The sequence below is a fragment of the Arachis hypogaea genome, chromosome 5 (assembly GCF_003086295.3).
Source record: "Arachis hypogaea cultivar Tifrunner chromosome 5, arahy.Tifrunner.gnm2.J5K5, whole genome shotgun sequence".
NCBI lineage: Eukaryota > Viridiplantae > Streptophyta > Magnoliopsida > Fabales > Fabaceae > Arachis > Arachis hypogaea.
This window is the reverse complement of record NC_092040.1, coordinates 9,539,233-9,552,416: the sequence shown is the minus strand read 5'-3', so window position 1 is coordinate 9,552,416 and position 13,184 is coordinate 9,539,233. Positions and strand designations below refer to the sequence as shown.

At 36.8% G+C, this 13,184-nt stretch overlaps 2 protein-coding genes, 1 non-coding gene and 1 pseudogene across 3 annotated transcripts; 2 read left to right on the top strand and 2 right to left on the bottom strand.

Annotated features, from left to right (window-relative positions):
- The first annotated feature begins 740 nt into the window (after positions 1-740).
- LOC112804783 (U6 spliceosomal RNA) lies at positions 741-843 on the top strand. Its single transcript, XR_003203400.1, has one exon. It is a non-coding gene; the product is annotated as a U6 spliceosomal RNA (small nuclear RNA).
- A 62-nt stretch (positions 844-905) lies between these two features.
- Positions 906-1,113, bottom strand: LOC112804655 (small nucleolar RNA U3; annotated as a pseudogene).
- Positions 1,114-5,118: 4,005 nt separating this feature from the next.
- On the bottom strand, positions 5,119-8,739 carry LOC140184661 (uncharacterized). Its single transcript, XM_072236673.1, has 2 exons — positions 8,574-8,739; positions 5,119-7,835 (listed from the first exon to the last, which is right to left on the bottom strand). Exon 2 carries the CDS (start codon positions 7,653-7,655, stop codon positions 5,256-5,258), a length of 2,400 nt encoding a protein of 799 aa, XP_072092774.1. The 5' UTR covers positions 7,656-7,835; positions 8,574-8,739; the 3' UTR covers positions 5,119-5,255.
- Positions 8,740-9,515: 776 nt separating this feature from the next.
- Positions 9,516-9,953, top strand: LOC112803237 (uncharacterized). Its single transcript, XM_025846747.1, has one exon. The coding sequence runs from the start codon at positions 9,516-9,518 to the stop codon at positions 9,951-9,953; it is 438 nt and encodes a 145-aa protein (XP_025702532.1).
- Positions 9,954-13,184: the final 3,231 nt, after the last annotated feature.

Genomic DNA, 13,184 nt, shown 5'->3' with positions numbered 1-13,184 from the left:
GGTCACCGGGACCCAGCACGACTTCCATTTAGGCAGGATTCCCCACAGACGGCGCCAATGTTCGTTGGTCGGGTTCCGAACAGATCGGGTGGACAGATGCAGGGGTGAGGACGCCTTGGTTTGGGTCGCACTGCTTACGAGTAGTCGAGTAGCTGAGCACTTGTCTTGGAGAAATGATGAGGGGGGGTGCCACCTGCAAAGACACTCCGACGCTCAAGTCAACAATGTGCAGGCGAGCAGAATAAAGGGTCGAAAGGATGTGACGTACCTCGTGGGAAGAGCCAATCTTCCCTTTATATACATGTCAGTAGTGGGCCCCTCATGGGACAGGCCCATATTCCCAAGGACGCTATCCTGCAGCCGTGTGAACCGTACAGGACGCGTGTCCGGGTCGGTTGGAGGACGCGTGTCCGGGTCGGGTATTGCTTGGGTCGGGTCGACCCGTGCAGATTTTGGGCCGGGCCGTAACACTAATTTATCTTGTTCATTCATAAAAAATTAAGAGCACTAGGAATAAAAGAAGGATAACCTGAAATGGCTATGCATGCAACCACCAACAAGGCAGAACCACCGAAATGTACACAAAAACCACACAACTAGTTGTATCCCCTTCATTTTCCATAAAGCAGAGGTTGAGAACTTGTTGATATTCTTCAGCTGCTCTCAATGGCAAACAAGTCTCACATCGCCGAGTTATGAGAAACCAATAATTTATATATCAGAGACAAATGCAAAGGCTCGTCCCTTCGGGGACATCCGATAAAATTGGAATGATACAGAGAAGATTAGCATGGCCCCTACGCAAGGATGACACGCACAAATCGAGAAATGGTCCAAATTTTTTTTGAAATTATTGGACGACACTGTTTCTGCTTTGGCGAAAAAATATAAAAGAAAAAGTTTTGGGCCTGTCAGAAGACCGTGAAACCATCTTGACCACAAGGTGGTGGCAAGAACGATCCTCCACCGTTCAGCTGGCATGCATCTGAACTATTAATCACGCTTTGATCTCACAGTCATTGTTCATCAACCAGACTTTGGTTTCTGTCTCCTTAGAACTCAAGGATACAGATGTACGAGCCTATAGAACAGATCCTGTTCAAGTAAGGTCGTGGCCTATTGGCTGTGTGTTTAGCTATAAAACATGCGCCTGTTTTGTGAATGCTGACGATGTAAGGCTATGCTTACCTTTTTGAAATTCAGAAAATCTTAAAATTTAACCACATTAGATACAGGCAAGGCAAGATTTTGTTCCTCCGTAATCTGCGGTTTGTTGCCTGATTAAAATGCATGCCCAAATTAAAAATGTGTGTTGAACCCTGCTGATGCTTCTCTCTAACACTATGATATGTTAAAATGTGTTTAGTTCTCAAGTCTCATATGACTTGAGCACAGAGAAGTATGGTTAGGTAAGTTATATTGCCTCTTTAGCTCTTCCAAAGTGCTTCTTGTTATTAAACCTGATCTGTCATTTGTACATAGCTCAACTTGAGTAAAGGGATATATATCAATGCAAGTTTCAAATCATCAAATGGCTGAAAGCGACTTGGAATGAGCAAAACCTTGTGTGAAGAACAAGTCAAAAGAGTTTATGACACAGGATAAACAAGCATAAATTGTGGACAAGGAAATTAGTAGTTTACATTATGAGCAAGAAGATTAAACTAGCTAAATGCTATCGAGTTAAGCTTTAATTAGTTTTCAGTTTTAATTCTCATCCAGATCCACGACATTTTACTTGTTCATACCCTGTGTGCATAGTTTGTTCATTGGAGCTTATCCCAGTTAAACAAAGTCGTTAAAAAACAAACTCATTTTGACTCTTGTATAGCATAGTCCTTTCATAAAATGGCACTCCCTTTTCTCTGAGTCATATCTATCTAATAATCAATATCAATAATTACATGTATTTTTGGACAATTGTGTTAATACAAGAACTAATCGTTACACTACTTGTTCTTGCCTGAGCGAATGGAGGTATAACTCGGCTCTTGACGAAGGTCGGTGATCCTTCCCTGAAAAGTGTGGTATACGTCGGTTGACTAGAGCGGGGAGGTTGAGTACCTGCAAAGGCACTCCGATGCTTAAGTCAGCAGAGTGATATAGGTGTATGAATATTCTTCTTTCATAAAAAGATGATCTTACCTTTGGTTGTTTCCTCGTCCCTTTATACCCATGTGGACGAGGTTGTAACGCCTGATGAGAGGATTGATTGCATATCCGACGTTATCAATTAGAGATTAATGCTGTCCTTCAAAAAGGTCGGTTATAATTGAAGATTATGCGTTTCCGAGCTATAACTCGTAACCGATGTTTACTGGTCATATCACAGCCCCCAAGCTTGTCCTGACTTAAAAGAGACAGGTTAAGCTTTTAAATGGTCATTAGCGAGTTATAGCTCGGCATATGGGGCCCCCAGCTTAACGTGGTTCATTTAAGTAAAACCGTTTTGTTTTGAAAGGGTTTGGGAGATGGAAGGGTAGTGGGAATTAATTCTGGTGGTTTTTAATAGCACACTTTATTTATTGTGGTAATAATAGTTGTGCTATTTCCAATGCGTTGCATCTACCGTTGAAAGTGGGTGGACTCGAACGGCTGATATCATCTTACGGAACTGAAAAGTTTTGTTAAATGAAAAGGAAGGGGACTTGGTGTTTTTCTTTCGTTGCAGTACAAGAAATCTTCAGAGGCTTTTAAGGAGAATGAGTACTAGAGGTTAGTGAAATTTCCTTCATTTCTTATTCTCAGAAGTACTTTTCTTTATTTCGTTTACAAAAATGGGTGAGAGAAAGAAAAAGGCATTACCCAAGGTTGAAGACAGTGAGTCTTATGACTGGGTAGATAGTGATGTTCAGATACGGGCTTCTCTTTTCTCAGATGTAGATAGTGTTGGCAGAGTGGTTTTGTCCAGGATAGTGAAACCAGGGTTTCGTCTGGAATTGTTGACATGCAGTCGGTCTGATCAAGTTTATCATAGGAGGAAAGATTTTGAGAGTTTTTATATGTATAGCCCTGTGTTGGAGGAGTTGCGTGTTAAGCTTCCGTTCTCCAGCTTTGAGTGTGATGTTATGACACAGATGAATTGTGCCCCCTCTCAAATCCATCCTAACGGTTGGGCATTTATCAAATGTTTTGAAATTTTGATGGAGTTTCTTGAAGTTGAAACAGATTTAGAGTTATTCTTTTCACTGTTTCAAGCCAAGGGTGTTTAGAAGGGGTTGTGGATAAATCTGAATAGCACCCCAGGTTTTGCTGTTTTCAAACTCTATAAATCATCTTTCAAAGATTTTAAAGAAATGTTTCTAAAGGTAAAATCTGTAGATGAGGAGTTCCCGTTTTATCTTGATGAGCACATGGGAGAGAAATTTCCCATGTATTGGTGTTGCCAACCAAATCATATACTAGGCCCCGAGCTTATTAGTGGTCGGAATGAATGCATATTGTCTTTTCTGATTGAAATGGTGGATAAGGGTGGTTTAGTGTCTGTGTCAGAGTTGCTCCCCTGGGAGGATGACAGATCGGCCGTTTTGGATTATCTAGGTGAGGAATTTTGTGGATGTAGGCTTTTTTATGTGAGATATATTTGTTCTGATTTTGTTAAATTTTTTTTTTGTAGCGGGGAAGTATCCCGGAGTATCGGCCTCAAGCCTAAGGTCTCGTTTTAAGGCAAAAAATTTTGAAGGTTCCTCTTCAAACCCGGAAAAGGTTGATGGTGGGGCCGAGGTTAACCAACCTCCGAAGAAAAAGGGAATTGTGTTTAAGAAAAGGAAAACAGATTTGGTAGAGTTGGATGGTGGAGGAAGTAAGCAAGAGATGTTATCATTAGAAGATTTGTCGAGTTTTACCTTGAAACAAGAAAAACTGCACGCTTTTGATAATGAAGGGGAGAGTTCTTCTGTTTGGTGTCTGAAGTTTCTGTTTAATGTTGTTGCTGATGAGGTAGTTCAATCATCTACCGACGTTTCTTTGGTGGAGGAGGTCGGGGACATAGGAGTCGACCAATTTCTGCAGGTTAGTTTTTTTTGTCTTGCTGACTTATAGAGAAAATAATATAGTTACTTACTTATTATCATTTTGAATGGCAGGTTCTAGGGTTTCGTCTTGCTAGTATTGGTCGCAGTCAAGAGAAGAAACACAAAAAATTGTCAAATGATGCTTCTGCAGCTGTTGCTTTAAAAGAGGAGCTTCTGTTGAAAGACAAGTCCTTATCTGATCTGAAAGAAAAAGTTGCTGAAGTTGAAAGTGAATTAAAGGGTGAGAAGGAAGGTCGGGAAAAGACAGTGAAGTTATTGGCGAAAAAGGAAGAGGATCTTATCAGTCTAGGCAACCAAGTTATTGAAAATTGACCTCTAAAATGAAAGAAATGGAGAGTGCCAAAGAGGGTGACATTTTGGATGTATTTGCAGAGGGGTTTGAGCGAGCTGTGACCCATGCAAAGTTTCTTGTACCTGAAGCAGACTTCTCTGCTATGGACCCTGGGAAAATAATTCGTGAAGGCGAGCTTGTTGATGACGAGGAAGCTGCCGAGGAAGGCGATGACAACTTAGCTGATTAGGGCTTTTATTAGCATTTTGGGCTGTATTTTTGTGGAACCTTGTTTTTTACTTTTTGGAATAAGATCTGTGATTTATGTATGTGCTGGAAACTTTGTTTTGTCTTTTCTGAATGCGTGTTAAGATTCTGAGTTATCCTTATGAGGATATTTTGACTGTGTTGTTATTTAAGCGTTTAGTATTTGCTTAAATATTGCGCATTCGTTACTGAATAATGCGACTTGGTTTGGTAACCTTTTCGTGAAAAGTCGTCGAAGTCTGATAGTTTGGTAACAGTTTTCACTGAAAAAATGCATGAAAATATGCTACAAAATGTTGAGTTTTATTATGAATAGTACCTTGACATGTTATATGTCGGTAAGCTAGCCTCGTTAAAACCTTCTTGAGCAAAACCTCTTTTGGGAAAAATCTCAAGTTAGGAAAAAGAGTACTAGCATGCTGTTGTCCTTAACTGTAGTATCGCTTTAAGGAGTGCACATTCCATGTGCTGGAGATTTTGTCTCCATCTAAATGTTCTAACTTGTAGGCACCTTTCCCTAAAACTTCACATACTCGGTATGGACCGTCCCAAGTTGCTGCGAGCTTTCCGTGGGTGGAAGGTCGGCGAGCCTGTTCTGTTTTTCTTAGTACTAAGTCGCCGATGTGGAATCCTCTGGGAATTACTTTCTTTGAATATCGTCGGGCAAGTTGCTGTTGTAATGCTCAGTGCCGAACAGCTGCTATATCTCGGATTTCTTCGACTAGGTCAAGCTCGGCCAACCGAGTTTGGTCATGATCTATAGCTTGCGCTCTCAGCGAGCTTTGTGAGACTTCGATGGGGATCATCGCCTCCGAGCCGTATACTAGACGAAACGGAGTTTCCTTAGTTGTTGAGTGTGTTGTGGTGTTATATGCCCATAGCACCTCAGGAATGAGCTCGGCCCACGCCCCTTTCGCGTTATCGAGCTTTTTCCTTAAGGCTTGTAAGAGGACCTTGTTCGCTGCCTCCGCCAACCCGTTTGATTGTGGGTGTTCTACAGATGAGAAGTGTTGCCTGATTCTTAAATTCTGCAAAAATTCTTTGAAATTGTGGTCGGTAAATTGTCGACCATTGTCAGTAATAATATGCTGTGGTATGCCGAATCTACAGATAATATACTTCCAAATGAAATTTACCATTTGTGACGATGTTATTTTTGCTAAAGGTTGTGCCTCGATCCACTTAGAAAAGTAATCGATGGCAACTACCAGATATTTTACCTGTCCCGAGGCCGTGGGGAAAGGGCCGAGGATGTCGATGCCCCATCTGTTGAAAGGCCAGCTTACCACGGAATGATGAAGTTCCTCGGCAGGTAGGTTAATGATCGGTGCATGCTTCTGGCACTTGTCACAGGTCTTGACTTTTTTGCCGCTGTCTTCCCACAATGTGGGCCAGTAAAATCCGGCTCGTAAAATCTTTTGTGCTAAGCTTCGAGCTCCGGCGTGTATTCCGCATATGCCTTCGTGGGCATCGGATAAAATAAGGTCGGCTTCAGCCCTGTCTAAACATTTTAAGAGAGGTCGAGAGTAACCTCGCCTATATAAAATGTTATTTAACAATGTAAAGAAAGATGATTGTCTCTTAAACTTTTTCTTATCTTGAATTTCATTAGGAATAGAACCATGGCGGAGGTACTGGATATAAGAATTTTGCCAACTGTCCTTATTCAGGGTGGTTAGAATCCTTATTGGTTTATCTAGAGTTGATTGCAACAGTTTGGCAGTGTGTGCTTGTGTTGTTGCTAATTTTGACAAAACATCTGCTCTATGATTTTGTTCTCTAGGTATGTGGTGTATTTTAATGTCCAGAAAGTTTGCTAACAGTTGTTGAACAACATCTAAATATTTTAGTAAAATCTGATCTTTTGCTTGGAAACTTCTGTTTACTTGTTGAACAACTAATAAAGAGTCACAAAGTATTGTTAAATTTGTAATATTTAAATCGGCTGCTAACCTGAGCCCGGCTATGAGGGCCTCGTATTCCGCTTGGTTATTGCTGGCTTTGAAGGAGAAACGGAGAGAATGCTCCAAGACTATGCCGTCTGAGCTTTCCAGTAGTATGTCGGCTTTACGGGGTGGCTTGATGAGCTTGGAGTTTAATATTTCCTTGATAATGTCTTCCCTTTTTGTGTTGAACTGAGTGTAAGACTCGTAACGCGGCACGGGTTTGAAATTTTTCTTGCTCTCCCGAGGTTTGTCATCGTCTTTCATGAACGCGGACTTCTCTGCTCGTCGCGCTTGTCGAAGCTCTTCGATGTCTATTTGCCCCTTGGCTTTCTCCCTAAACTCGGCCAGAGTCTTTGGCTTGGCTACTGCAATAGTTTCCTGGAATTTGCCAGGTCGGAGGCCGCTTTTAATTGCATGCAAGTGGACCTCTGGATGTAAATCAGGAATTCGCATGGCGATTTTTGTGAAGCGGGTAATATAATCCTTCAGACTTTCTTGCGGACCCTGCTTGATTGTATTCAGATAGTCAGAATCGTGCAGGTAAATTGCTGACGCTGCAAAATGTTCTTCAAACTGCTTTGCTAGCTCCTGGAAGCGGGAAATAGAATCTGCAGGCAAAGAGCAAAACCAGTCAAGTGCGGGTCCATCTAAAAAGGAAGGAAAACAACGACATAAAATGGGGTCGGATGCCCCATTGACAATCATAATAGATCGGAATTTTTTAATGTGCTGCTTAGGATCCCCTAGCCCGTCGTAGGGAGTTAGCGTTGTCGGCAGCGTGAATTGTCTGGGCAATTGAAAATTCATAATGTCAGCCGTAAAAGGTCCTGCCGAGTTGTCGGGCTGGTCATTCTCGTCCTCGGGTATTGCCTCCTCGTTTCGATGATCAGCGTCATCGTGTTGAGGTGTCTCTGAGACATGAGTCGGTTCGGACCGTTGGTCATCATTTTCCTGCCGCTCACGACGATCATTGTTATGTTCCAGTCGGGCGTTAGCCAATTGTTGAATCTGTTGTTGCATTCTTTGGTTTTCTTCTGTCATGCGTTGGTTTGCTTCAGCCATACGTTGATTCGCCTGCTGGAGCTCAATTACCATCCGGAGAAGCTCGGACGGGGTGGGGGTAGGGGCATCGGCCATCGTCAAATGTTAGGGTTTCAAGGGCTCGCGAAAGGGAATTTCACACGAGGCCCTCCTTCTAGCGCCAATCTGTTCTTGCCTGAGCGAATGGAGGTATAACTCGGCTCTTGACGAAGGTCGGTGATCCTTCCCTGAAAAGTGTGGTATACGTCGGTTGACTAGAGCGGGGAGGTTGAGTACCTGCAAAGGCACTCCGATGCTTAAGTCAGCAGAGTGATATAAGTGTATGAATATTCTTCTTTCATAAAAAGATGATCTTACCTTTGGTTGTTTCCTCGTCCCTTTATACCCATGTGGACGAGGTTGTAACGCCTGAGGAAAGGATTGATTGCATATCCGACGTTATCAATTAGAGATTAATGCTGTCCTTCAAAAAGGTCGGTTATAATTGAAGATTATGCGTTTCCAAGCTATAACTCGTAACCGATGTTTACTAGTCATATCACTACTAATCATGCTCTGGTCTCAAAGATGCAGATATACGAGCCCTTATACCGATGACTGTCATTCATATCAACCCTCATTTTCTCTCTACCGATGTCCCACTGTGGGACTATTATACATGTTACATAGTGTCTGTGTGCTTCTTTAATCTATAATCATCATCCTTATCTATTATCACAAATTTGCTGACATTTTTAATTACATGCTTTGTATGGATACATCTCATAACATTCTTAGTATACAATTTTAGATATAGTAACAATATATTTGTTTTTAAATTAATTTTACTCGACATTTTTGGTATACTAATACTTTATGTATCACTCATCTTTTTTAAAATAATAATTCTCAATCTCCTTGATGTTATTTTGGAAGAATATTGTTATATAGTTTGATATATCATCATCATCATCAATGAGCAAATTGTAGATATAGTAAGCATAAGACAGAGAAAAAAAAGAAGATGGCGTTAACCTCATCTTGCGGAGAACGGTGGACATCTCCTCTCTCTTCTTCTTAGCACGCTTGTGGGTTCCAAGCTTTCTCTTAGCAACTTTATTTGAGCGCCCTCTTATCCTTTCCAACTCAGTAATACGCTTCTCATAAGGTGCAAAACCAGCAACCTCACGGATTAGGTTCCTTACAAAGTGCACCCTCTTGCTTGTTTTTAATAAAAATAACCTCAACTAGTGTCCCACAAAAAATCCCATAGTTTAATACTAACAAAACAAATAGTATTCTCAATCTGTATCTGCGGGAAAGCAGCACACACACACACGAGATTACATTTTGAAATACTGAAAAACAAAATCAACCATCCACATTCTACAGTACACATAATAATGTTAGGTGTATCTGCCGTTTCTCTTTTTAATCTTGTTTGTGGAATTGATAACGATTAATCTTGAAGGCACATCAGAGCGAGGACGCACGCGCACACACGATAGGGACAACTCATCTCATATGTACATATCGCTATATTAAGTATATAGTATTCACATTTGATTATCAATTGCTAAAGTCTACTACATAATGCACTTGTGTTATGTCAATATATATAAGTGAGAGACCCTGACCCAGTTACATTTTGCAACCTAATCTTTGGACGCACGCACCATAGAACAAACTAGATCCACAACCCACACTACAAAACAAATTAAATAATAAAAAATTAAAAAATATTAAAAATGATTAAAATTTGTTTATTTTTATCATTATGTAATTATTTATTTAATTTTTCAGCCTAATAATTTATTTTATTTTATATTTTTAAATATTAATAATTAATTAATAATAATAAAAATAATAAATTTCGATAATTTTTTAATATTTTTTTAAAAAGGAAGCCGCAATAAAAAGGTAGAAGCAAGTGGTGAAGTTACGAACTCATTAAGTCATAAACATCATACATCTCCAATGGGTGCTTGTGCGTCTTCTCATTCTCACTCCAAGTTTCCGACCACACCGTCAAAAACAAAGGCACCTTCGTCATCATCGCTAACCGCCAGCAAACGCCGCGACGCAGGAGTTTTCGAATCTTTCCGGAGACCGTCGAGCATCATGGTGATGGACATGGAGGGTAAAGGGATCAGGGAGTACCCCCGCCCAATCCCAGCCAGCCACGTGGTTTCAGAGACTCCCGGTTGCTTCCTCTGCAACTCAGAGTCATTGCATGTAGGCACGTGCATGCCACGCGTTCCCGACGACGAGGACCTTCTCCCTGGCCGAATCTACTTCCTCGTTCCCGCCTCCAAATCTCGTGAGCCGTTAACTCTGCCTCTCCTCTGTGATCTCGCCGTTAAAGCGAGTTCTGCACTCGCCGCCGCCACCACCAACTCTGTTCAACGGCGTTAATTAACGCGCGAGCTTCGCTTTGGCTCTATTCCATTTCTTTCTGTATATGTTTCCATACCCATGTAATTGATGCAGTCCATATTAAATTAATTATTAATTAGGTACTTAATTCTTCACATTTGATCCTTTAAACTCTTTTGTCTGAACATCTTATACCATTTATTTATCTTGTATTGTGAATTTTGTATAAAATGAATGATATAAGATGTAGTGTTTATATAAATAATACTAGCTCCCTTTTTTCATATAGAAAATCGCACTGGCAACATCAGCATGAATGAGCGTACGATGTAGCTGGCTGAATATTGTAGCAAGTGGGCCCAAGCCCAAGTAGTAGTATTCGGCTGTACATAACTGCATAATACAACCTGGCTGTTAAATACGTTGCTGAACGTTTCTTGTTGATGCTGCCATAAATTAACGACTCGTCGATGCTGCATAATCTGATTCCGCCGCTGAATTTTCTAGAATTAACAACATGATTGAATATGGTTAAGTGTATACTTAGACTTTGTTTGTTTGGAAAAGTTTTTTGAAGTACAGCAACTGTTTTGTGTTTGTATTTGATAAATTAAAAAAAATAGTAGTATTAAGAAATTAGTATATTTTATGATTTATAGTTATTAATTAATTATTATTATTATTTTTAATAGTATAAAATTATATTTTTTTATAATTAAATATTGACTAAATTTTAATAAAATTGTTAGTTTTTGAGCTATTTTCTTATAAAAAATCATATACTTATATTTGTAATATTTAAAAATTAAGAACAAAATTTAAAAATTAATTTGTACTTATCAAAATTAAAAAATCTAATATAATCTTATTCATTAATTAATATCTAAATTTGATACTTATATTAATATTTATTATAGTATTTTTAAATTTTAAAAATTATTTTACTAAATATTTTTTGTTGTTCATGCTTATTAAAAATTATTTTTAATTTAATTTATCAAATATAAATACAAAAATTTTTAAAAAGTTTTTTTTAGGGTAAAATTGGTCTGTTATGTTTCAGTCTAATCCTGTTTTGATCTCTAAAATTTAAAATATTCTATTTAAATCCAAAAAAGTTTTATTTAACTTCACTGTTGAAGTTAAAGTTAAATCATCAACGAAGCTTAGTTTCCAAATCTGAAAAACTCATAACCAACCTCTTCGGTAACCGAAGGGAGTTCTGTGATAGAGGTGACAATGGCTTTGTCCTCGTTATCGCTGGGGAACTTTTTCACGGAAAGCGAGTTCCCGACAATGTTCTCCATGTGCTTGAGTTAAGGTTAGCGGCTCGCAGAGATGCATCCATTGCTATTCTGTACCTCTCGAACTTGTACATCTTTTCCAAATTATCGACATTGTTCTTGTACTACTGTAACGCAAGACATTCTATTAATTATTTAATCTTGAACTCACGGTAGAACTATATTAAAGTTAAATGATTTTTTATTTTAAATAAGATACTTTAATTTTAAGAATTAAAACAGGATTAAGTCCAAACGTAAGGAATTAATTTAAGGGGACGACTCAAATAAAGATGCATATTTCATCTTTTGTTAAAGATATTTTCGTATTACATTTTAATTGATTTTTGTATAACTTATTTGGTATTCTTCGTCACATATTATTAAATTCTTTAAAAAAATTTCTTTTCAAAAATAATAACAAACATTTAGATTGGATTAAAACCAAAAAGATAATAGATTAATTATTAGATTTTTTCTGAAATTGTTTATATAAAAAAATATGTCACATTCATCAATATATATAATTTTTTAAAGTAAAATTTATCATACGAATTATATCAATAATAAGTCTCAAGCCTGATAAAATTTTTGCAAAAAAATAACTAGTTTATATTCGTGCGATATATAAAATAATTACTATAGTATTATGACATCATAGATTAAAATTTACTAATTTAAATTTGTTTTCATTTTTAATATAAGTATTAGAAATAAATAAAATTTTTATAACTAGATGTCATGTAACAAAATATATAATATTAATTTATTTTTAAAAAATTTGAAAAAATAATTTCTTTTATTTTAGTCAAATAACTATTTATTAAAATGGATAAACTAATTAATTTCTTTTCATATACAATTTTTTTTAAGATGATAAAATTAATTAATTGAGGCATTAGTTGAGATAATTAAAATTACTGATTTATTAAAATTTTAATTTAAAGAGAAATCTTAGTTAATTTTGGTATAGAAATTTTGAATTTAAAAGCATTGATAAAAACTATATTGAATTTTGTTTTTTTTCTCATTTAAATTAATCACTGCATAAGTTAAAGTTCTATTTTGAAATTACATTCGAATTTCAATCTAATTTTTAAAATTTCAATTTACTTAGTTTGATATTTTAACTTGGTATCCGTGATTCACACTAGGATTTTAAGTGTTTTATGAAAAAAAAATCAAGGTAAAAAAGTTTCAATTGTCATATCAAATAATCACTAGAAAGTACAAGCATAGTCGTCGTCAGAAACTAATATAAGTATTATCTCTTTATTGACAATTAAGGCTTTTAATGATAATTAAGATCTAATAATGGTTTATAATAAAAAATATACTTTTGCAGCAACGAACTTATAGCAGTAGTTAAAGGTGTTTATAGATCGCATTATATCCACAAATTCATGGTATTTATCCGTATCAAGTTTGTAATTTGTGGATATGATCCGATCTGTAAGATGATTGGATTGGATTGAATCTGATCTAAACTCTAATAAGATAGGAGTAAATATGTTTAAAAGAGTAAAAAAAATTTATTGATTTTTTTTATAGAAATAATTTTTTAATATTTTTTATATTACGGATATATTTAATATCCGATTCAAAAATAAAATGTGCGGATATCGAATCTGATCTGATGAGTTTAGTGCAGATCACATCAAAATTTTGGCCATATCCAATCTGCGAACACCTCTAACAATAGTATTTAAAATATTTATAATGATAATACTTTTAGCTAAGAGGAAGTCCCAACAATAAAAAGAGTATTGAATACAAGAACAATTTAATCAAATATTAGAAGAAAATTATATTTTAAATAAGTTGGACTGTTTTTGCCGATATATATATATATATATATATATAATGTAATAATAATAATATGGTAATTATTTATATGTCACATAAATATAAATATTTTTTTATTTAATTAAATTAAAATTTTAAAAACCATATTAAAGTTCGAGTATAACTTTAAAATTGAACTTTA

Bases quoted from the DNA above. Each gene is read 5' to 3' on its own strand.
- LOC140184661 (XM_072236673.1), bottom strand. From the start codon at position 7,655: ATGGCCGATGCCCCTACCCCCACCCCGTCCGAGCTTCTCCGGATGGTA.
- LOC112803237 (XM_025846747.1), top strand. From the start codon at position 9,516: ATGGGTGCTTGTGCGTCTTCTCATTCTCACTCCAAGTTTCCGACCACA.